General features: G+C 44.1%; 1 protein-coding gene across 1 annotated transcript; it reads left to right on the top strand.

Moving 5' to 3' along the window:
- Positions 1–433: 433 nt before the first annotated feature.
- Positions 434–25,573, top strand: CNBD2 (cyclic nucleotide binding domain containing 2). Its single transcript, XM_075610045.1, has 11 exons — positions 434–486; positions 577–630; positions 2,197–2,424; positions 4,213–4,369; positions 5,361–5,512; positions 6,450–6,588; positions 8,265–8,379; positions 8,946–9,129; positions 18,788–18,932; positions 20,377–20,540; positions 24,970–25,573. Exons 1-11 carry the CDS (start codon positions 434–436, stop codon positions 25,301–25,303), a joined length of 1,725 nt encoding a protein of 574 aa, XP_075466160.1. The 3' UTR covers positions 25,304–25,573.
- The last annotated feature ends 328 nt before the right edge of the window (positions 25,574–25,901 follow it).

The following is a 25,901-nucleotide window of genomic DNA, read 5'->3' as shown; positions in this document are numbered from 1 at the left end:
AGATAATGCCTGACTAGGGTGAATCTTGTAAGGTTATAATGTAAAATGACCAAGCATTGGGATTTGCAGCTTAATTCGTAATTTAATTTGTGTGTATATCTTTTATGTATGTAAGTTCCTGTGTGTTCTGTTAGATTTTTTATATTTCTATTTATTTTTATATTTTTATTTATGTAATGTTATGTATGTACTGTACTGTATTGCCAAAATTTGAAGAAAAAAATATTATATATATATATATATTTATATTAAATACCACTTGTGAGCACACTTGCATGTCTCGAACAGGTCTGCAACCCTGCTTTCTCTCATTATCTCTTAGGATACAATGCTTCCACTGCAGCCAGGGATTCTGGGTAATGACATGCAAATGAGAACAGTGTGTCACTTTTGCTTCTTGTCCACTTTAACATGGACCCCTATAAGCTTATGCATGTCGTATTACAGCTTTATCAGCACAGCCTGGGTTACAGAAATGCGTGGTCAGTAAACCTCCTTGGATTCTAGACAGAATCCAAATAAACACACAACCCCGGCCTTTCTGACATACAATTTTTTATTTTTTTTATTTTCCAGGAAAAGAAAGAAGGGAAAATGGACATTGATCACACTTTGTTCAACTCCAGACAGGTAACACGGATTTCACTTTTCTAAACAGGAGATTTTTTATTTCTTTAAATGGACTAGGGCTCAGCCCATGCGCGCTTTGCGTGCCAACCCCGCCCTCCACAATATAATGATGGGTGTGACTTTCTTCTTTACCCACCTTCTCTCTATCTCCCCCACTTTCTATCTCTATCTGCACCCAATCCCTATCTCTTCCTCCCTTCTCCCTCTCCATCGCATGTTTCAACTCCTTATGATGTCATCAATTCTTTCCGCCTCTCTCTCCTCCAGCCTTCTTGTTTTCATCTCATGTCAACTGACCCTCTCTTTCTTTCTTTGTCTGCTTTCTGTCTAAACTTTATAGCTATCAGACTCTTTGTATCTGCCACCAGGCTATGTGCATTATGATGTGCTATATCTCATGTAGGGGCTGACAAAAGCTTTTTATATTATATATATATCATATATATATATATATATATATATATATATATATATATATATATATATATATATATATATATATATATACAGTGTTCAACAATTAATGATAACCACACGTCCCTGGCGAGTGGATTTAGGCCGCTGGCGAGTGGATGCTTTTTTTGCCAAGAATGGATGAGATAAATTATTAATTGTGACTATTGATTACTGGAGTGGATGGCATCATTGGAGACAGACTCTTAGGTGTTAATTCTATATTGGCCAAAGTTGTAGTTCGTGCAATTTCAGGCCTGAAAATCCCCACTGAAGTCAATGAGTATTTTCGGCCAAAATCCACCCAGATGACTGGTTCGGACAATGTAGAAGTACCCCCTTTGTGGGTTCCTGTCCAGAGTGGAACGAAATAGGCAATTATATGGCAGATTTGGCAAGATTGGGTAAGGCCAGGTCCCCACTGGCCATGCTCCCTGGTGGTTCAGCCAATGAGGGTGAACCTGCTGGGTGACATCACAGCCGCGCCCCCATCACTCCCCCGTCATGCCCCCCCCCCCGTCATTTCCCCTGCAGCTCTCTGCAGACCGGGGAAATCGGCTGCACGCGCCGCCAGCCTCTCAGGCGCGCGTGCAGTGCAGGCACTGGGGCCATAGCCTATGAAGTTAAGATCGAGGAGATGCATCAACTTGTGCATTGAAAAGGTTGCCCAATCTCTGAAGTCAAGTACAACTTCAAATATATGCCACCCATATTGTCAGACAGAACAGAAAGATGGGGACATGGGACATGTTTCTTTGTATCCTACTCCTAATTATTTATTTTAACAAAAAAAGAAAGAAGACGTATTCTGATAAACAGTCCTAGTCTCCAAAGCCACTACTCAATATGGTGAGAAGTAGAGGAAGGCGTAGTTTACGGAGACAACTTCTCTTAAGATTACTGCATCATTATATGTGCATTACTCGACTTCTGACCAGGCTGAATAGGGGTATACGGTCTCTATTCAGTATGCTGTGTAGACACCTTCCCAATGTTGGGAAGAGATGATCTCCATTGAAATGTATGGGACTTATATCTTCTCCAGCACGGGGAAGAAGGATTCACAGCACGTTGAATAGGAGCTTGATGAGAAAACACACTTATTTTTTCCAGTAAACGCAGTAGTGCTCCAGGCGACAAAGAGCGAATTCACTTCAACTGCTGCTGGATTTTGCAGGATCGTTTCCCCAGGAAAGCTGAGCTCATCACCTTAAAGAAGTCAGAATGGAGAACACAAGAAGAAGCCAAGTTCTTATGCAGCTTACTGCAGATTCTCCCAAGTTACCAGAGCTACAGTAACCACCTGCAGCTGTTGCTCGCCATGGTGCTTCGCTTTGAACGGTAAATGACCCACCCAGTGACAGTGATCTGACAGGCACGGTGCAGCTTTTGGTGCGTGATGTACACAGCTAAAATGACTTGTGCTCACTAAAAGAGGATTGGCATTAGTGCCATTCATTAGTGCCCTAATGACTACCTCTGGGAAACGTTGGCCATAAGTGAATACAAAGTGGGACGCTCAACAAGAGACCACATGAAATTAAATAAAAGAATTGTGTATTAACTCAGAGGTGCACAAACTGGGGTGCGCTAGATTTTCGGGGGGGGGGGGGGCGCGGCAGTTATAGATGTCCTGCGCTCTCCCCCAAGGCATTTAAATTAAATGCCGGGGGACCGGGCAAGGCCTCTATAACACAATTACCTTCCCTTCCAGCGATGCATCGTCATGGTAACTTCGACGCCGGGTTAACGTGACCATGGCAACGTGACATCACATGACCCCACGCGTCATTTGACGTGGGGTGGGGGCGAGGCACCGAGGAGAGCAGGCAGGGGTGCGCACGGGGAAAAGTTTGCGCACCCCTGTAATTAACACATGGTATGCACAACAACACAGCAACAGATCAACCCAAACAAACAGCAACACTAAAAAAAAAACTCCTTATGAAATAACACTCAACAATTATTTTATTTAACTTCATGTGGTCTCTTGTTGAGTGCTTTTTCATAATGAGTGCCGGCTTCCCACTTTGTATTCCACATGTATCTTTAGATATTTAGGGGTCCCTGTGGTTGCCTCACACCTTCTCACTTTGCCGTATTTTCTCATTGGAGTGCTGATTGCCACTTGTTTTGTTAGCCATAAGTGAGTTGCCCATGGTCACAATCTGTTTTAAAATTCCCTTACTGTATTAACATCTACCACAGGGGTGGCCAGCTCTAGTCCCCAAGGGCCAACAATAGGCTAGGTTTTAAGGATATCCCTGCTTCAGCACTGGTGGGTATATATGTCAGTCAGCGACTAAGCCTCTGATTGAGCCATCTGTGCTGAAGCAGGGATATCCTTAAAACCTGTCCTGTTGGTGGCCCTTGAGGACTGGAATTGACCACCCCTGCTGGGAAGCTATTCCATGAATCAGTAAAAAAAGAAAACAGACGGCCACTTACAAGGTGTAATGCCGTTTTAACAGCTCAGTGCTGTATTGTATTCCACCACATTTTGTGGCAAACGGATACGGGGTGTACCCATACAACACAGGTGTGACTAAGGTCTTATATACACTATCATTTTGCCACAAGTTTTTCTAAACCCGGAAGTAATATGCAAATGAGAGAGGGGATTTGTGACATCATGCATACTTTATCTATTTTACATATACAAACACAACCCCTCCTTAATACCTATATCACGAGGGGGAGACAGGACAAAAATCCAAGGTATATATACCAGATGAAACACAACGTGTACAATCATATACTAGCAATGGAAATATACACAGATTGTTATATTATTAGATTGTCGGCCTACAAAGTGTCATCAATATGGCTACTTTAGCAACTAAATAAAAGCGTATAAATAGTCAGATCATCCAACATTTCCAGTATTCCATGAATCCACCACCCTTTCCCTGAAGACGTTCTTCCTCATGTTTTCCCTGAGCCTCCCACCCTCCAGCAAGGAGAATTGCCTCTTGTCTAGCACTCCTCTTTCCCCCGAAATATGCATGCCTCCTGTTGAAACCCTTGATGTGTCTATCACAACTCTCCCTTCTCTCCTGATAACTTTAACATCCACCCCACTTGGATGAATGTGACTTCAATCGGACTTCTGCTCTCTTACCCTGTTAGGTTTGGACGTAGAAGAGTGGTCATCAAAAAGGGTCACCGCGGAAGCAGCTTTTACTTCATTTATTCAGGCCGTGTTGCCGTTTGTAATGATGAGGATGGGAGTAGCGCCTTTGTAGCCCAGGAGCCGACTCTGCTGCAAAAAGGGGCTATATTTGGGGTTGGTAAACTAAACATCCCACATGCTCTGTATCTGGAAGTTTGCTGTAGCGTGAATATCCCAGTGTTATATCCTTAAATACTGCAGATTAACTCATTTACTGTCGGAAGGACCATCATGCATTGTAAAAGTAGCAAAAGAGGTTAATTCAGGTGTTTCCTAGCAGAACAAAATGTAGGTCAGGGGTGGCCAACTCCAGTCCTCAAGGGCCACCAACAGGTCAGGTTTTCAGGATATCCCTGCTTCAACACAGATGGCTCAATCAACCACCTGATTGAGCCACCTGTGCTGAAGTAGGGATATTCTGAAAACCTGACTTGTTGGTGGCCCTTGAGGACTGGAGTTGGCTACCCTTGATGTAGATATATCAGGTGTTTTAAATCTCCAATATTGGCTGAAGTTGCCCTTTAAAAGCAGCAATCCCCCAGCATCCTTTATGCCCCGGAGTCATCCAAGTGCGATCCGCTGTATGACTCCTGGATTGGCTAATATCTCTGATTCGTGTTCAATACAGCGGATCATGCTTTGATGACTCCGGGGCTATGAGTTTAAACTCGTATAACGTTCATATCTTGCCCGCTGATCATGTCCTATTTTATTTATTTTTGTCAAATCATGGTTTCCTCCATGCCTAGCTGCTCACATTACCATGGCAACCTTTAGACTCCATTGGGCTCTGCAGACAGCTTCATTTTAACCTCTCCCTTACTACATCAAAAGCTTATAACTCCTGAATGGAGCATCAGATGTTAAAAATAAAAACAGCATTGAAAAGGTTAAAGAAAGTTAAAAAAAAATGGCGAGCTGCGTAGGCTGCTGCTTTACTATGGGATCAAGTATACAACATTCTGATTATCTGGGGCAGGTTCAAACTCTCCTGGCCTTGCAGCTCTGATTCCATATAGAGCCCAGTGCAGTTTTATCTAGTGAAAATGTCTTGGAATTAGCATAAAAACAGGACAGGCTGCGTCTTCTTCCTTTCTTCCTTCAGGATATTGCACTGATTAAAGGGCAGCGGAGAAATGCTACAGTCGTCTGTATGGAAGAGACTGAATTTTTAGTGGTCGATAAAGAAGATTTCTTTGCCCACAAATTGGATGTAGAACTCGAAAAAGAATTCAGATATCGGTTTGACTTTTTTAGGTAATCTCCTTTGGTTTGATAAGGGCAATTTACGGTTGCAAATAGCTATTTCAATTCTGTAAAGAGCTGCGTACCCTGTTGGCGCTCTAAATAACATACACAAATATATTAATCACTAGTCTACTGCAAATTGTGGCGTGTAACTTTTACGGGTTCTAGTTTCCTCAAATCAGCAACAATATTCTTCTAAATACAATATCAAGAGATAACGATACTCAGTTGTCTTATTACTCTGTAACAAGGTAAAGCAAATAGAGACATGTTAGTTGGAGAAAGAACCTCAGTGAATTATCTTCTCACTGTCCTCAGGTCTCTGGACATCTTCTCTCACTGTCCTCAGGTCTCTGGACATCTTCTCTCACTGTCCTTTTCAGGTCTCTAGACATCTTCTCTCACTGTCCTTTTCAGGTCGCTAGACATCTTCTCTCAGTGTCCTTTTCAGGTCTCTAGACTTCTTCTCTCACTGTCCTTTTCAGGTCTCTAGACATCTTCTCTCGCTGTCCTTTTCAGGTCTCTAGACATCTTCTCTTGCTGTCCTTTTCAGGTCTCTGGACATCTTTTCTCACTGTCCTTTTTAGGTCTCTGGACATCTTTTCTCACTGTCCTTTTTAGGTCTCTGGACATCTTTTCTCACTGTCCTTTTCATGTCTCTGGACATCTTTTCTCACTGTCCTTTTCAGGTGTCTGGACATCTTTTCTCACTGTCCTTCTCAGGTCTCTGGACATCTTTTCTCACTGTCCTTCTCAGGTCTCTGGACATCTCACACTGTCCTCAGGTCTCTGGACATCTTCTCTAACTGTCCTCAGGTCTCTGGACATCTTCTCTAACTGTCCTCAGGTCTCTGGACATCTTCTCTCACTGTCCTCAGGTCTCTGGACATCTTCTCTCACTGTCCTTCTCAGGTCTCTGGACATCTTCTCTCACTGTCCTTCTCAGGTCTTTGGACATCTTCTCACACTGTCCGGCCAAACACATTGAGAACATTTCGGAAATCTGTCAAACCATGATATTTTACCACGGACAGCTGGTAATACCGGATACTAGTGAAAGTAGCAGCATTACCTTTGTCACAGAGGTAAGCTCAAAAACATGTTAATTAACCCTTGTGCTGCCAGAGGGACCGGCAATGCATTACTGGTTACATTCCAGATTCCTATTGGTATAAATAGTCCCAAATAAATATAGTATTCATTTTTATTTTTGGTACTTTTAGGGTTTCCTTTTTTGGGGGGATTACTAATTTTTACCGATAATGTCTAGCCTTATCCAAAATAGAAATATAGATGTATTTATAACATATCCATCTATATGAGTATTGCTGGCTTATAAGAATTAACTAGCAAATATATGTTTCTAGTCTTATCCAAACATAAGAATATAGATGCATTTATAAGTTATCCATCAATAGAAGTATCTCTCGCTTATAAGAATTAATATAATAATACAGGCAAAACTAGTACTTAAGGAAATAGATGTGTAGATATCTGTTCCAATAGGATACACATCCACACATGCACACCCTGGTTTATGAGAGTTATTAACACGATGGAGATGGCTTCAATCAAATAAACAGAAACGTATTAGAACAGCAACAAAATATAACAATAACACGGTTGTACTAATTATACTGCCTTATAAGTTTTGTACTTATTACAGGCCTAACAAAGCAATACAATGCAGTTCATCCTACATCACAATACATTGATATAAAACACAGATATATATATACAGATTTACAAGTGCACAAGAATTATGATCATAATTACTTTAAATGATGTCAATAAGAATTCCAATCAGTCTTTCTGAGCACTCTCCCCCTAACTCTTCTCTCCTTTCCCTAACTAACTGAAACCCTGTCTCTGGTTTAAATGTGTTTCTAAAGCCATTGATCAACATGTAGGAGGTTTCTGATTGGTTGAGGAAATATGCTCAAACTAAATTATGTGGGTGTTTCTTTGAAGTTAATGGGAAAACCTAGTAATAAGTGATCTATTATATGATGGCAATAAATGTTGGACAGGTCAACAATACCGGAGTTTGATCTGATTGGGAAAAATAGCATCTGTTTCCCCTGAAGCCTAAATGTTAATTCAGGAAACACAAGTCTTGTTTTGAAGTCCCTGAAAATAAACAAAATAATGTTTATTATCAGAATATGGAGTAAATAAACCTTTTGTTTGTCAATTTCTCTCACTTCATGCATCTCAATGGAATGTGTATCCACGTGCAGATATCTACTTCAAAGACAGTTTGTGATTCCTGCACAAAAGCAATTCTCTTGGGTAACATTATGATTCCAATAAAACCAGTGAGAAGAAAGCTTCGATTTAACACTGCTGATGGAAGGGTTAATGCATTTTGATGATAGCATCACTATTATGATTCATAATTTAAAGCAGCAGTCATGCTTTCTTTAAAAAAAAATTACATTTGAAGCAAGAATCTGGATCTGATCCACGTTTACTTCAGCTTCGAGACCCCCTGCTTCCTGAGATATATACCTCCGTAGTGGGTGCCTGTAGCAGCTCTGGCTGGGCTATGTGGGGCCGTCGGCTTAAATGTCACACGTCACGTGGGCCAATAAGGATGCTGTGATGTCATCCCTTGCGACTTCCTATTAGCCCGTGTGACCAGGACATTTAAACGTGTGGAGCTGCTACGAAGGTAAGTATTTCGGGCAGCATCTGCTCCTTTAAATGCTTCGATGGTAGCAAAATGGGACTGTTATGTGTTTTCACTTTTACTTTTTAGGGGTCCTGTGAACTGTTAATGCTGGTGAACCTCACAAACTGCCCGTCCTACCATAAATATCTGCAGCGGCAAATGGCACTTCATCTAACAAATCCATCACCCACCCAGCAGCCCAGTATGTACCTGTTTTATCAAGCGTATATATTTGTTTGCAATGTCTCTTCTTCTGGGCTGCAAATCCTTATTTAATGCTATTTAACAAGCATGTATTATTGCTGTTATATTATTATATCACCGAGATTAATGGTAGAGAGAGGTGAATTTTTCTCTCTTTTTTTTTTGCAGTTTCAAATAAATATAGTTGGGATGGGAAATTTGAACGAATTCGTGCTGGGTTTATTAAATTGAGTTTTTACCCTAAAACTTATTTAGAAATATTAGCACATTTTCTATTTTTTTTAATGTAAAAAACCCCCACAGAGTAAATTTCAAAACATTTGCCGATCTCTTTTAAATGGGAATATATATATACATAATTTTTTTATAATCTACTTTGATGAAAATGTATCAATTGCACTGCTTTCTCCCTGATATAAGTTCCGCTCAACAGTAAGCAAGTCAGTGGAAGATTAGATGATCCCCTTCAGTTTTTTCCCACATATCCTTACACATGTTGTCCAGTATGATGGTGCTCGGTCCATACAGCAATGGGGCATTTGGTTTTAATGTCTCATCATCCAGGGCCAATATGTACAAACCGGTTCAAGAGCATAATGCTGAATTCACGTCCGCTGCTGGAGCCAAATTATGAGAGGCCCACACTTCACCGCCCGACTGTCAAAGACCGCTGCAAGAAGATGCAAAGAGACAGTCTGGCTTTTCCGCTCATAGTCACCGCAGAACACAGTGATGTAGAGAAAACTAGGTAAGGGGGATGGGGGGGGGGGAGGGGAGGGGGAGATTGGTAGTGAGCTTCAATTGGGGGCATTTTCCACACTAACTTCTCAGGACATGATACAATGTGCATGCAAATAGTCTCAATAGTAGCATCCCCCCAGTTATTCCAGATTATTATTGAAATCCTTCTGTGTAGGAGAGTGCTGGCACAAAAGGGTTCATTTGATGCACTAATTGCTTGCCATCTAATAATACCATCTAGGAAGGCCCCATTAAAAAGGTTGCTGCTCCTCCACATATTCAATCAAACGAAGGGACAATACGTGCACTGTATAAATTAGAATTTTCTTTTTAATGCTAATTGCTCATTTCATTGTAAAATCCTCAATTAAGTTTACGAGATAAATGGAAGTTAAGTGTAATGCACCGTTCTGAATGGGAAATAGTGCAATGTGAAATACATGATTCGCCATCCAATCAGCGCACACCCCCATGACTAGCAGCAATCCCCCAGAAGCCTCTATGAATTTAACTCATCAGTGCCGGATTTATGCAGAAGCTAACTAAGTTACAGCTTAGGACCTTAAAAAGAGAAACAAAATAATGCATATCAACTTTTAAAATCAGATAAAAAATGAAGATATGGTAAAAAGAAGATTCTCTATAAATATGGATATTTCAGCTCAAATATGACCCTAAGCATCATGTGCATTGAAAGTGACTAACTTTGTAGCTTATCATTTGAAGACAGCATCAATGACTTTGCTCTCCAAAAATCACGAAAGAAAATGTTTTAATATTAAAAGTAATGTGATGTGCAAGCACTGTTCATTTTAGCTGTACATCATCATCTTTGTATATAAAAATGCTAGTATAATGCTTTCATTCATTTCAGTTTCATATTTATATTTTTTTTAATGGTCTCTTCAATCAGAATAATACATCTATTTCTAATTTTTGGGGCCTCTTCAACTTAAAATAGCTGAAGGCCTCAGAAGGTCAAAGTCTGGCCCTCCTCATAATGTTAGTATCTTGCTCCCTGAACATGTCCTGCTCTTTTAGGGAAAACATTTTTTATTTGTAGTGCTAAAAAACATGATTTTCTTAGAATTCAGCTCCTGTTCCTTTAGAATGGACTCTGGGGAGAGATTTATTTTAACATCCTGGACACTTAGGCCCAGATCTACATAAAGGTACGAAGCACTGGTCATTCCTCAGCTCCAATTCTTATGAATGGGAGTAAAGGCTGCTAAAGCTTAACACCAAATATTTTTTATCCGGGCGTTAATATTTCAGTAGCTTATATCTCTTGAACGAAGTATTAGATGTTAAAATTGTTTTTAAAAAGCGGCCTTTTAAAGTAAAATGGCAATCAGTGTGAACTGCTGCATTAATTAGAGAAGACACTATGAAAAAGCATAAGAATGTCTCACAACAAACCACTTCATATTATAAGCTGTAAAGAGCATGCATAAAATGCTCCACTCATATACTTGTATGTCTAGTGCACTGGTCCCTGTAATGTATTAGTATTTGTCTGTTTTTATTAAGATGTTCAAGTATAAATGGGAAGGGAAGGGGTACAGAAAAAAAGAAGGGGGGGGGGGGGGGGAAACAACCATTTGTATCAGAATTCTTACAATCAACAACAGTCACATTACATAGCATACAACATTTTATAAACAACATATCCTGCACTCATCACTCGCAGTTCCTCTATCCTATTGGGACCTTACCCCTATCCAACATCCCAGGGATCCCAGACTCTAACATACTTCCATGTGGTACGATTCAGGAATGAGGCGTTGTAGAGGGAGAAAGGGGGTGGCCCGGTATTAAAGGGGTTGCACCCCATATGGCCATCCCCTGACCTCACCAGAGAGACAAGGGGCTAACTGGACTGCGGTCCAGGGATGAGGTTTGCACCTTGTTGTACCTTGAAAATGTAGTTTCCCCTGTTCCCATGTTTCATTATAAGCATGTATTTTAATGTTTTAAAGTGCATTTCTGTATCTCCAGTTCTGGAGGTCACAGAGAGTTCATATTTGGCCAATATGTGGAGTCACTGTAGGCATTAAAAAGTGGCAAAGGTCGACCCACTGAGCCCACCAGAATGTAACTTATTAATATGTGTAGATATTAAAGTGTATATGTATTTTATTTTGGATCTGTTCTGAAAATGAAGGGCAGACGGCTGAGTAGCCTAAGCACGGTGATCAAAAAGTAACTGCCTTGATTGTTACCCAATGTCTAGGGATTAAGTATTAGTCAATCAACAAACTCTGCCAGTCTAATTGTTACCTGAGGGCATGGGTTAGTCTGTTAGTCTGTGTCTCCACATTAGAGACTGAATACAGATAATTGTTCACCAATAGGCTGTGTTCAATGTTAAGAATAGGGTTGCACAGGTATATAAACTGTGTCAACCCTACAGTTTTTAGTTGTGCTGGATTGCTGGAGCTGTGCTTCTGATACCATCTTGAATGTCACTGGATTGCTGGAGTTGTACTTTTGATTCCACCTTGAATGTCACTGGACTGCTGGAGAATTGCTATTGGATACTTCTCCATTCCCCAACCCTAAGTAAGTGTTATCTTCTTGCCTGTTAATTGTACTATATTGCTGTGTTCACCTTATTTAAGGAATAAATTATATTTTATTATATCTAAGCCTCGTTCAGTTCAACCCAGATATTTGGTGTTCATTATATCTTGTCATAAGCTACCATGACAAGCTCTATAATTAACTGGTGGCAAGCGGTGGGATCTGAACTGAACCTGTATTACAGTGTACGGTAATTACCCTGTAATATAGTGGGAACTCGAAGGGAATTGCGAGTTCCTGGGACTAAAGATATTAATCACACAGTAGTGCAACAGTTAACACAAGTTGAAACACCACCTCACTGCTGCGACTGAACCATGAGCGAGGCTGAAGGCTCATCCAACATGTGGACCCGAGCTCAGCTGAAGGACAAGTGCCGTGAATATGGACTGCCCTATGAGAACCAGGAGGTCGCAGACATGGTTGACTCAATCGGTGACTATGAAGCCCGGCTTGCAGAGCCTCAGGATACGGCTCAGCTTGCCTTTAAACAGCCACCCGGAGATCAGGGAAGGAACCCAGTGCCGGGGCGGCAGAATCTCGGGGAGGGAACGAGTGCACCTCCCGGGAGCAGTGCAACAGGAGGGGTACTGGTTGCTGCGGCTACCAGTCCGTTCACCCCTGAAATGTTGGCACTGATTACTGCGTGGGGAGACAGAGGGTCACCGGAGGAGCGGCTGCAGTTTATCACTATGGCAGTGAACAGACCCGCTTATTGCCCCCCTGTCCAACCCAACACAGATGAACTCAAACTGGACCAGCACAGTCTCACCAAGTTCGTGGAAGGCACTGACTAGATTGACAGTTTCTTAAAGAACTTTGAAACGCAGTGCCGGCAGTACAAAGTGCTTCCCCAGCATAGGGTTGCACGTTTGGACCCCTTACTGTCCGGATTGGCTAAGCAGACAATGATGGCGCTTCCAGATGAGTATGCTGATGACTACGAACACCTGAAAGAACTGTTATTGTTTCAGTACGGTTTTACCCCTGAAGCCTACCGGGGTAAATTCCGGCAGGAAGAGAGGCAGCCCCAGGAGTCCTATTTTACCTACGTGACCCGCATGGCTTTGTACGGGATACGCTGGGTGGAGGGCTATGAGGCACGGACTTACTAACGCCTGCTGGACCTCATCTTCCAGGAGCAGCTCATGGAGCAGTGCCCGCCGGCGGTGAGGGCTTGGGTGTACGACAAGAAGCCCAAGACTAACCAGGAGGCGGCGAGGCTTGCAGATGACTATGTGGCCAGCTGAGCCCTGATGACCGGCAAAAAAGTAGCCGTGGCAGCGGCACCGGCCAAAAGGTCTGCCAATACCCCCCAATGGACTCAGAGGCCGCCTGCGGGCAGCAGTCCACCGAAGGCGGGGGAGCTCCGGCACGAGCGCCGGTGCTACAACTGCAACCGCCCTGGTCACATCCAACCAGATTGCCCGTAACCCCTGCGTTCCGGCGGACTCCATCAGGGGCAACGCACCCCAGCTGCGAAGCCGGTAGTCCGCGTGCGGGTAGCTTCCACCAAAGATTCCGGACCGGTCATGGAACCAACTCCCAGCGAGACGTCCCATGCCACACCTGTCCCGGTTTTATCGGTGCCTACAGCCAGGAGCGGAGGACATCTCAGCGCGGACCTGCAGCAGACGGACGGCCGGAGCAGACATCTCACCCCGGTCACAGTCGGTGACCGGCAAGCAGCCGGCTTGCTGGATTCATGAGCTGCAGTGACCCTGGTCCGACCTGATATGGTCCGGCCAGAGGAATTGATCCCAGGCCCTGGGATACAGATCACTGTGGCCGACGGAGAGCCACGTTTCTTGCAAGTGGCCAGAATCTTTTTGTATTGGGGGGAGGGCCAGGGTGTGCGGGAGGTGGGGGTTTTACCCGGTTTGGATGCCGATGTTCTTCTTGGCAACAATCTGGGACCGATGACCTGCACCTATGACCGAGTGCCCAAGCCCGCTGCAGTGGCGGCGGTTACCCGGAGCCAGACAGCGGCAATGGCGGCGGCGCCAGTCCCCCAGCCTTTGGGACCAACGTTAGCGGAGGGCGCAGAGGAGCCCGGGGAAGTAAGCCAGGATCAGTTGCAATCACAGACTGACTTACTGTTCCCCCTCACCCTTCCCCATTCTCCGGACAATGACCTGACTGGGGGGTGGCCAGAATTAGGAGCCTAGTTTAGGGAGGCAGTGAAGACAGACCCTACCCTGGCCGGCGTGAGACTTCGGGCGTCCAAATCTCAGGCAGGGGAAGGCACTGAGCACTGCCTATGGTATAAGGGACTCCTGTATAGAGAAGAAGGGAACCCAGGGATAGAGGAGGGATTGACCGGTAAGCGACAGCTAGTAGTGCCCCAGGGGTACTGACAGCAACTGTTACAGGTAGCTCACTCTATTCCGTTAGCGGGACATCAGGGGGTCAACAGAACGCGAGCCCGGTTATTACAGCGTTACTACTGGCCGGGGGCATCTCGAGATGTGGGCAATTTCTGCCGCTCTTGTGATGCCTGCCAGCGAGTGGCTAAGGTGGGTGACCGTGTGAAGGCACCCCTGAAACCCCTACCGATAATAGGGGAACCCTTCCAGAAAGTAGCGATGGACCTTGTAGGACCCCTTATGATTCCTAGCAGGTCAGGGACGCGCTACATCCTCACGGTGGTGGATTTTGCCACCCGGTACCCTGAGGCGGTAGCGCTTGGCACCATAGATGCCAAGACAGTGGCAGCAGCTTTGCTGAACATTTTTTCTAGGGTAGGTTTCCCTAGTGAGGTCCTAACCGATCAGGGGTCACAGTTCATGAGTGAACTGTTACATTGTCTCTGGGATGCATGCGGTGTACAGCACCGGCGCACTACCCCTTACCATCCCCAGACAAACGGATTATGTGAGAGGTTTAACGGTACCCTGAAGCAGATGCCTGGGACCTTTATAGAGGCGGAGGGGAAAGACTGGGAGATTTATTTACAGCACTTGCTGTTTGCCTACCGAGAGGTACTGCAGGAATCTACAGGCTTCTCCCCCTTCGAGCTACTATATGGCCGCAGGGTACGTGGACCGCTGGACCTATTCCGTGAGGGATGGGAAGGGGAGGCTACTGCTACTGATGCTTAAGTGATACAGTATGTAGTAGATCTCCAAGACCGGTTAGAGATGCTCATGGGGGTGGCCCAGGACCACTTCAGGGCCGCTCAGACCAAGCAAAAGCAATGGTATGACCGGAATGCCCGTAGCAGAGAATTCATCCCAGGACAGCAGGTGCTTGTTCTCAAACCCACTCGGGAGAACAAGTTAATGGCTGCCTGGTCGGGACCGTACCCGGTCATCCGAAAGGTGAATGAGTGCAACTATGTTGTACAGTTAGAGCCTGAGAGGCACAAGACATATCACATTAACATGTTGAAAGAGTACAGAGCACCGAGTATGGGAGCAGTAATGGCCATTTGTAGCCCACTGCTGGAGAATCCGGCGAGCAATGCTCTGCCTGATCTCCTAGGGGAGGCTAGGCAGGGACACACTGTGGAACAGGTGGAGATAGGGGCACAGTTGAGTGCTAGGCAGAAGGGAGAAGCCAGGGACATGCTAGCTAAGTATGGGGCCCTCTTCACTGACATGCCAGGGACCACACATCTCACAAAACACCCAGTGCTCACAGGGGACCTTCGGCCTCTGCATAAGCATGCTTATAGAGTGTCAGCAGAGGTCAAGACAAGTATGGAGAGGGAGATAGAGGAGATGCTGACCCTAGGGGTTATTACTCCGTCCCAGAGTCCTTGGGCAAGCCCGGTAGTCCTAGTTCCTAAGAAGGACAAGACCACCCGGTTTTGTGTGGACTACCGCTTGCTCAACGCTGGGACGGTGTCAGATGCCTACCCCATGCCCCGCATGGATGAGTTACTAGATGAACTCGCGGGGGCAAAGTATTTGACCACTATGGATTTGAGCAAAGGCTATTGGCAAATCCCACTGACCCTGGAGGCTAGGGAGAAGTCAGCATTCATCACTCCAAGTGGCCTCTATGAGTTTTTGGTGATGCCATTTGGGATGAAGAATGCCCCGGCTACCTTCAAACGCCTGGTCAATAGGTTACTGGAAGGGATGCAGAGCTATGCCAGGGTTTACTTAGATGACATTGCTGTCTTTAGTAATTCCTGGGACACCCACTTAGGACATGTAGCTGCGGTGCTGGATAGGATCAGGGAGTCTAGGCTTACCTTGAAACCCACTAAGTGTATGGTAGGGATGGCAGAGGTCCTGTACTTATGGCACAGGGTGGGTGGAGGACACCTCAAACCAGAGCCAGCCAAGGTAGAAGCCATAGTTCAGTGGCCGGTTCCAAAGACCAAGAAACAGGTCATGGCATTTTTGGGCACCGCAGGGTACTATAGGAAGTTTGTCCCAAAGTACAGCGCCGTGGCCAAACCCCTGACTGATTTGACTAAGAAGCAACTGCCTGTGCTTATCACCTGGACTCCTGCCTGTGAAACTGCTTTCCAGGCACTGAAAACTGCGCTTGCTGGGGCCCCCATACTGGCTGCCCCAGACTATATCAAACATTTCCTCATACAGACTGATGCCTCGGACTATGGCATTGGGGCTGTGTTGAGCCAAGTGGGGGACGACGGTAGAGAGCACCCTGTTGTGTACCTCAGCCGAAAACTACTTCCCAGAGAGGTGGCCTATGCCACCATTGAGAAAGAGTGCTTGGCCATTGTGTGGGCACTCAAAAAACTCCAGCCCTATGTGTATGGAAGGGCTTTCACGGTCCTCACAGACCACAACCCCTTGAGTTGGCTGCAGAGGGCATCAGGGGAGAATGCCAAGTTGCTAAGGTGGAGCTTGGCCTTGCAAGAGTTTGAGTTTACGATTCAGCACAAAAAGGGTAGTGAAAACAGCAATGCTGATGGACTTTCACGTCAGGACTATCCCTCTGAGACTGAGTTCGTTAAGGGTGCCAGCAGTGCCCCACTCCCCGTTAGGGCCAGTGGGCCACAGGTCACCCATTAAGAAGGGGAGGTGTAGAGGGAGAAAGGGGGTGGCCCGGTATTAAAGGGGTTGCACCCCATATGGCCATCCCCTGACCTCACCAGAGAGACAAGGGGTTAACTGGACTGTGGTCCAGGGATGAGGTTTGCACCTTGTTGTACCTTGAAAATGTATGTTCCCCTGTTCCCATGTTTCATTATAAGCATGTATTTTAATGTTTTAAAGTGCATTTCTGTATCTCCAGTTCTGGAGGTCACAGAGAGTTCATATTTGGCCAATATGTGGAGTCACTGTAGGCATTAAAAAGTGGCAAAGGTCGACACACTGAGCCCACCAGAATGGAACTTATTAATATGTGTAGATATTAAAGTGTATATGTATTTTATTTTGGATCTGTTCTGAAAATGCAGACGCCATTTGCTAGGCTAATAAGTCATGAAGGGCAGACGGCTGAGTAGCCTAAGCACAGTGATCAAAAAGTAACTGCCTTGATTGTTACCCAATGTCTAGGGATTAAGTATTAGTCAATCAACAAACTCTGCCAGTCTAATTGTTATCTGAGGGCATGGGTTAGACTGTTACTCTGTGTCTCCACATTAGAGAGTGAATACAGATAATTGTTCACCAATAGGCTGTGTTCAATGTTAAGAATAGGGTTGCACAGGTATATAAACTGTGTCAACCCTACAGTTTTTAGTTGTGCTGGATTGCTGGAGTTGTGCTTCTGATTCCACCTTGAATGTCACTGGACTGCTGGAGAATTGCTATTGGATACTTCTCCATTCCCCAACCCTAAGTAAGTGTTATCTTCTTGCCTGTTAATTGTACTATATTGCTGTGTTCACCTTATTTAAGGAATAAATTATATTTTATTATATCTAAGCCTCGTTCAGTTCAACCCAGATATTTGTTGTTCATTATATTTTATCATAAGCTACAGTGACAGGCGTGTCTCTCCATTAATTGTGCATTGTTAACCCTTCTAATAACCTCTTCCGGGGGGCGGCAGTCTTTTTCCACGCTGCTGCTGCTGCTGCTGCTGCCGCGTACCTAGCCGCCGTCAATATATGCAAAATTAATTTAGCTGTGTAATAAATCACATCTTCCATAGGCTTAGCCAAAATGATTAAAATTGGGTCTAGGGGAAACTGTCCCCAGTCCTCCAGTATGTCTGCATTACTGGACAAAACCACCATATGTGCTCTGTCCAAATCCCCTCCAACATCTGTCAGAGGCCTCCGGGAACATCTGCTTTAGCCTTTTGAGAGTGTAATACCACAGTAATAACATGTTATAAATATTCTCTTTTGTTATTGTACATATAGAGGGTTTACCCACATTCTCCCAGATATCTACCCAGTCCTCTTTTGTTATTTCAGTACAGAAGTCCAGAGCCCACTGGTCCATATACTTTTGGACCGGGGTATCCTTCTGGGGGATTAAACCTTGGTAAAGGGATGAAATCAGGCCTTTTTGATATTTTTTTGTTTTGCATAAATCTTCGAATCGTGTGTATCCAGGGAATTCCTCCTCATAGAAACCCTGGCGCACAAAATGTCGGACTTGCATATATTTAAACACCTCCGTCAGGGGTAAACCGTATTTTCTCATCAATTCCTCAAACGACATCAACTTATCTTTTTCTAAAAATCTCCCATCTCTAGATGTGTTTTTTTTTTTTTTATATTGCTTGTATACTTGCCAAGTAAAATGATAAATAAGTGGCAAAATCTATCTAAAAACTAAAATAACAGAGGGCTTTAAGTGCAAAAAAAAAAACATACTAAAAATCCAGTTTCAGAAGTCAGTGAGCAAATTGAATAAATCGTATTTATACTTTCCTGCAACAAACTTTTTGGGCCTATAATATTCCAAGTGTAGTACTATGTATATAAATTTTATTACTATTATTATGTTTTTTTGTAATCAATAAGGGTTTTGCACATGAAACTTCCCATAAGGTAGTCACAGCAGGGTGCAGATTCAGACGCATCTATTGTGAATGCAAGTTGATACATTGTTAACTTTGCATTTCCCACTTCTCACCATCTTGAATAAGGGGGGAGTGTGAGAAGGCTCTTACCTCACCTTGTTCAATTCCCCCATCAGATCTCGTATCAGATGGGCTGAAGCATTTGTTTCTGAGCATCGGGATGTCTCAAAGGCGCCAGCTCGAACTTTCGAAGACATCCAAAAAGCTGTAGCTGCTGCCGTTTACCTTCGAATAGACCTGCTGCATCAGGGGGAGTTCGTGGTGAGCAGACCGATGGGCCTGGATGCCGGAGCCTGTTGGGTTGCCCTGATAAGAAGATGCAAACGGGTGTAAAGGTTGACCCTTATTAGTCTATTTAGTGCTGGAGGCCACCTGGAATCCACTGCAGGACTTTGTTGTGACACACAAGGGGATTTAAACATGCTATCCCATGTAACAACCGTTTGTAAATAATTTACCAGTCCAATTGGCTTCCCTAAACAAATATATCTAACCATGCTCATGGAAAAGATGTTTTTTTAATTACACGTTGCCTTTGCTAGGGGCCTCTGAATGTGGAAGGGATTATCAATAAAGTGGTTTTTTTTTTTAAACCCATACCCCACCCTGTCCTAATCAGAAAGCAAAAAATATATAAGGAAAGGGGGGCTTAGGAAGTCTTTGCAAACTCTTGTTAAACACACAGTGACTTCAGACAAAAGGGAGTAGCCAGAAAAAATCAAACCCCCTCCAAAGTCTCAGCTCACCATGTCTACAAAAAAACTTTTTTTTAAATTATGTAAAAATAATTGTGTGTCGGATCTGGGGGGAAATGGCATCAGTCACCCAGATGCGACCCTTAAACGTCACTGCCATTAGTACACTTTGCTCCTGAGAAACCCAAAGTGCTTCTTCATATGCCTGAAACACCTTTATGAGTCAATCACCCACTGATTGGGTGCCAATTCTTTTTGGTGCGCAGATATTCCTTACAAGAAGTGGAAGTAACCCTGGAATAATTAGGAATCAGGGTAATTGTGTTTGCAGTGGGCAAGGTATTCACTACTTGCTGGCTAAGAGCTGTCAATCAACAGTGCTGAATATCCCGTCTCTTCTTGGCAGAGATTAGGGTGCCATTATAGGAAGGTACCTTAAGTCATACAGTGCAAATACCAACAATATCCCATTATTAAATCTGCCACAAGTCCTGCAATTAGAGCAAATCGCTTTACATTGTTGCTTCACTTATTATGAGCATGTAATTACTCTCGTTATCTGGACATAGTTTACTAAACTCACCCTTTACTCTGGTCCTGCTGTAAACAGTTTACAATACATCTGAAAGACCCAATATTGCATCAGTACAATACAACCCCCATGTAGAATATCATCAGTATTGCATTCTGCAGCAAGCATTTTCCTGCACCGTTGGTCAAGCGATGTGTGAAGGTTTTGACGACCTTTCTTCTAATATATTCCTGCAGCAGGCTAGCAATGGCTCAGACTATGACTTTCCTGCTTTAACACTAGACCAGGGGTGACCAACTCCAGTCTTCAAGGGCCACCAACAGGTCAGGTTGTAAGGATATCCCTGCTTCCCTCAATCCTTGAGCCAACTGGGCTGAAGAAGGGATATCCTTACAACCTGACCTGTTGGTGGCCCTTGAGGACTGGAGTTTGTCACCCCTGTACTAGGCTAACCCGTTCTCATTCTGTTTGGATTTAGGGCCTAAATGAGTATCTTCTGACGGAGAGTCAGAGGGACACACGCAGCAAGGTGCTCGTCAGCAAAGGCACGAAAACCATCCTACTTAAAAAGGAGCAGTTTGAAAGATTTTGTGATGCCAAAACACTAGAAAAACTGCAGAGGTATCAGCGGAGCTACCCCAGGTATCTGAAATAACCCTGTGTTTTTACTTGTACTGTGATTGCCAAAAACATTGAAAATCCAGTTGAAAAAAAGCCATCCTTGTGCTATATATTTGTTGCTTCTGGTTTTTGGTAATGTTTTATAAACTTGTTCTTGTGCATGGTGATGTCAATCCACAGCCCTCAGAAATAAGTGAAATTAACAACATTTGGCTTCCATAAGGCTGGCAGTATATACTTGTGCACTCAGAAGGAGCCTCCATCCCACAGAGATTACAACCTAATTTTGGTGCCTGAGGGAGGTAAAGTGAGTTGCCCAAGGTCACAGGTCGAGCCGTAATTCAAACCGGTTTCTTATTAATTCAATAGAATATATGTGTGTATATGCCATATTTCCTCGACTGTAAGACGCACCTTTGATTTAGCACTTACAAAATCGAGGAAATACGGTAATAACAATTTTCGTGGAAAAAACAACAACCTCCTGCTCAGCCAATCAGAAGCAAAGTGGGTGGGCAGAACGGGCCAATCACAGGTGGGGGCATGGTTACTTCCCCGGATGGTTGAGAAGGAGTGAGGTTAGTGTTGGTGGGAGGTTGGAATGGGACAATTTGTAGAGTGATTAGAAAGCATGGTCTCTGCTGCATCGAGCCGTTCAGGGCTCCACATGGCATGGTTAACCTCCTCCCTCCACCAGCTACAGGTAACCTAGCAGCCTTCCCCACTGCGGCAGCTCCGGCTTCCCGCCTGGCCAGTACTCCAGCAGCGCCCCCTTGCAGACACATAAAAAAAAAATTTCAATCAATTCTTAGGCTGCGTCCCCGCTGGCGCTGAGCACACGGTGCTTGCCGAGGTTCCTTCTTGCAAGATGAATTCTGACGTCCCTCCTCACATGGCGTGCGATTGTGCACAGCACGTACGCTCTCCCAAGCTCGGGAGAGACAAACTAAATTGAGATTGAAGCGCGCTCAGCAGAGGTAAGTGAACACAGCCAGCCACACACACACAGCCCCGATCCATGCCCCCCGCTCCCGCTTGCAAAATTAGGCTGTACACCCTGCACTCATGCTTTGAGAGTTGGTGACGTCACGCCAATGAGCTCGGGGACGCAGCCTAAGATGCATCACAATTTTAGACGTGAAAATGGGGAAAAAAAGGTGCATCTTAGAATCGAGAAAATATGGTATTCAAAAGTTTCACACATTCCAATCTGCTAGCTTTCGACATAAAATACAAAGAATAATGACGGCAAGAGAAGCTACTACTGGTACAGTACATTCTAATATGCCTATTTTGCTTACCTCAGTCCAAAGAGAATAATAATTAATAGTGATTGAGTAGGTGGTACATACCTCCAAAATCAACAGGCACAACCCCTCTGATTACTGTCTAGCTTCATATTCTTTATACAAAAAAAGATATTTACTTGCCCATGCATGGTCAGAAACAAGTATTAGCGTGTCTTAATCAGAGTCCTCCTACTTCAGTGATAGTACCATTGCCATTGGGCCTCTCCCAGTGGTTGATATTGCTCTGAAAAGTAGGGATACTGTGCCCAATGCCAGAAATTCTACATTTTCTAACCCTTTCACTGGCAAACATGTCTGCAATAGCAGCAAGGAAAGGGTTAAACAAAGGAATTTTACAAATGCCTAGCCCTATACAATATTAACCCCGCAGAAACAAAAAGGGAGCCCTGATAAAAGTGCACCCTTATGACGTACCTGGTACATCATCATCATTTTATTGGGGTATAGAGCACAACAATAGAGACAGAGGTCCCTGGAATCAGTGCATCAGAGTTACGGATTTGTGTTATGACAACATATTTGCTTAATGTCATTAAGGATACACAATATGGTGAGTGCAAAAACAAAGAGAAGGGAAAAAACTAAATTAGTACAATCACATAGTATGGCATATTGCCAAACAGTACAGAATGAATGGGAATTGTGGGGATGGTGAATAAATAACTCATTGAGTTCTCCTGCCATCTTCTTTTGAGATCACCTCTACTATCAGTGACCATCCAGACGAGGCTGCTAACGGTGTGATGAGCATTTATCCACCATCCCTTCCATTCCCATTCATTCTGTACTGTTTGGCTATATGCCATACTATGTGATTGTACAAATTTCGTTTTTCCCTTCTCTTTGTTTTTGCGCTCTCAATATTGTGTATCCCTACTGTGTGGGGATCCTGGGAAAGCCTCTTTCGGCTGACCAGCAGCAAGCAATTTTGGCCAGTATTTTGTTATTTATTTTATCCTGTTCCACTAGACATCTATTTCAGGTTTTCACCATTATTTAGGGATTATTCGAATTATTGTATAAGGAGCGCCCCAGTTTCTCTTTGTATCAGTTGTCTTAATGTCATTAAGTTGGAGGACAGACTATTGCATCACCAGTGAGTAAAGAAAATGACTTGCTTGAAGAGCTCATTTAGTGGGGTATATAGAAAATGCCTGGATCTGGCATTTGAGAGCCAAAAACTGTGAAAACAGCTACTGATGCAGCGGCCGTTGTTCGAACACATCTCGGCGCCGATTTTGAGTTCTCTGCTGTTCCCCACGCAGCATGAACACGGCCAATCGCCCCAGGCACCCGCGCTTATCGCGGATGTTTTGTTTGAATTTGACGGATTCTGTTTCTTCATTTCCAATAAAATGAATGAATTGTAATGTGTACAGTGCTGTGCTACTGTGTCAATTTCATGTTTTTAATAGCCAGAACACTAAAATCCGTTTTTCTGCACTCGCATCTTAGTGCGGGAAGGCTGGAAATCATCCCGCGGTTTCAAATCGGGATTCCGACGTGTGAAGTGTTCGAATAACGGCCGCTGCATCAGTATGGTTCAATGACTCCTATTATTACAGGCAAATCACCCTAGAGCTTATAGTATGTATAAGAGTTTAATCTTCATTCATATGAGTGAAGTGCAATTGTAATTGTAGTATTCACAATGTGGTGAAATCTGTCCTCAGATGCATGCATCCAGCCAGGAAGTAGAGATGAAGGGAGATCCAAATATGGAGAAAAAGCAGCGCACAGCATTCCAAGAAACTGGGGCTAAGCAGATCAAATGTTAAAAAACGACTTTTATTAAGAGGGTGACAACATGGAGGTAGGCAAAGGTTTGATAAAGCGCAATAGTAGAGCGAAATGCATCAGAGTACTTACCTGCCTACCTCCATGTTGTCACCATCTTAATATAAGTAATTTTTTAACATTTGATCTGCTTATCCCCAGTTTCTTGGAACGATGTGTTCTGCTTTTTTTTCCATGGTTGGATCTCCCTTCACTTTATTGGGGTCAATCAGGGTGGCTGTTTCGATCGAAACAGAATTAAAAGCACCTCCACTTTTGTTTCCACCATGCATGGCCTGGTTGTCATCAGACGATCGCTTCAGGAGCGATCACATGACCAGAAGTGCTCCAGAGCTGAACTGCGCTATATTTAGTTTTTCGAATTTTAGTTGCCGGTCTTACTTCCTGGACGTTTAAATGGTCGTCCAAAACTCCTCGAGGATCCCCCCTGTTCGAAACACTGTAAAAAGCAATACTGTAAATGTATTTAACATTAGGGGGAAAACAAGTTTGAACAAAAGACAAAGAGCCTCAATGCTACATCCAACATGACAAATCATATAGTTAAATACTTAAGTATGATATACTATATAATTTGTCATATTTGGCCGTGGTCAGAGTAGACGCGACCGCGCACACGACACTGCAAGCGGTAGAAACAAACCATTGCTTAAACCGGTCTGGCCATACTGCGCGTGATGCGACCCACACGGCAGGATTTTGAAAGCGAAAAATGTATTTGATTTTTCGCGTCATGTGAGCCGTTGGAACCAATGAGGGGGAACCTCAATTTCTCAGCCTGCTTCCTGTCCATGTTCCAGTCACGTGCTGCGCGCTTCAATGGAGGTCACACATCGGCTCAGGTGACAGCCGTGCAAACCTGTTTCAAGGTCTGGCGCACGGTCGCTTTTACTATGGCCAAGGCCTTACATGTAGCATTGGGCCTCTGTCTTTTGTTCATACATTGTCACAAACCCAGTAGAACTCATTTTTGACAAAACTATATACAGTATGGTGTGGTGGGTCTGGGTTCTGAGCTTACAGGGTGTTGTGTATGTGTTTGGGAAACTATGTTGACCATCTTTTTAAAAGGTTTGCGCAATATTTCTGCTTAGAACAATGAAGGGGAGAGAGGCTTGGTTAAAGGTTTCGTTTTCTTTAAAGATAAAGTGAAACTGTTAGTAAATAAAAAAAGCAGTGGTACTCTGGGTTTATAAATAAAAAAAAGCAATGGTACTTCATACCCCCTAAGGGGTTTGAGCACTGCCTATTTCCATCACACTTTGACCATGGATCACACATAATAACCCATGAACTAAACTGTTTTTGAGATTACAATCTGTTTTATTCTTTTGCTTTCTCAGTGACGACGACCTGTGCCAGCTGTTCCTGGAGAAGAACGACTGGAAAATATTCAAGAAAGATCTAGTGGCCTCAGTCCTGCAGCCTCTTGCATCAACTCAAGCCCAAAAGAAAAAAATGAAGAAGGTTACAACAAACTTCCAGCGAGCAGGAATTTTAGATCTTTGTTCCATCTCCCCAAACAGTCAGCAGGGAAAATCCCAGGAGGAACGCAGGCTTATTGTTATCCCAACTCACGGCAGAGAAGGTTATTTGAAACCTCCTGATACCAGTCTTAGGCTGATCCATGGAATTGCTGTACCAAGAAGACCCAAACTTAAAGGGTTAATAGGTTAAGAAGTGAACCTGTCACATTTATATAAGGTTTTTGGTTGATGCTTTCTAGCAGCTGATTAGCACAAATAAACTTACTGAGCCAAGAAGAAGCAAATCAAATATGGTCTTGTTGTATATAAGCATCATTTTAGTAAAGGAGCCAAAGCATACTAATGGCAGTGACGTGTAAGGGGTTACATTTGGGTGATGCCTTTTACCCATGTAACCCCCTTTCCCTATGCCTAAGGGAAACCGCGGGCGATTACGCATGCTGCTGTTACCTGTACGCTCACAGGAGGCCTGAGCCTCCGCTTCTGGGAGCCTGGGGTGAGCTCTCTTTCTCTCTTTGTCAAGGGGAGAATCTTGAAGCGGGTAGGACCTCGGTGGCCGGAACAGCGGGGAGCAAGAAAGGATTGCTGGGGTCACGGGCTGAGGTCGGTGGCAGGCGGCAAGTAGGAATGTCGGGGTCACACACAGGGGTCGGAGGCAGGCAGCAAGCAGGAATGTCGGGGTCACATGCAGAGGTCGGAGGCAGGCAGCAAACAGGTACGTCGGGGTCACACGTAGAGTTCGGCAACAGGAAGGCAGGAGCAGGACAGGGGAGCAGGAACAGGGCAGG

Source organism: Ascaphus truei, chromosome 7 (assembly GCF_040206685.1).
Source record: "Ascaphus truei isolate aAscTru1 chromosome 7, aAscTru1.hap1, whole genome shotgun sequence".
Taxonomy (NCBI): Eukaryota; Metazoa; Chordata; class Amphibia; order Anura; family Ascaphidae; genus Ascaphus; species Ascaphus truei.
Note: the sequence above shows the minus strand (reverse complement) of the source record. Positions and strands in the feature narration are given on the sequence as shown.

What these genes read in the sequence shown, in the direction of transcription:
- CNBD2 (XM_075610045.1), top strand. Translation starts at nt 434, where the DNA reads ATGTCGTATTACAGCTTTATCAGCACAGCCTGGGTTACAGAAATGCGT. An exon ending in GTTACAGAAATGCGTGGTCA is followed by an intron (nt 487 to 576) that starts GTAAACCTCCTT and finishes TTTATTTTCCAG; the next exon opens with GAAAAGAAAGAAGGGAAAAT. An exon ending in GCATTACCTTTGTCACAGAG is followed by an intron (nt 6,589 to 8,264) that starts GTAAGCTCAAAA and finishes TTTACTTTTTAG; the next exon opens with GGGTCCTGTGAACTGTTAAT.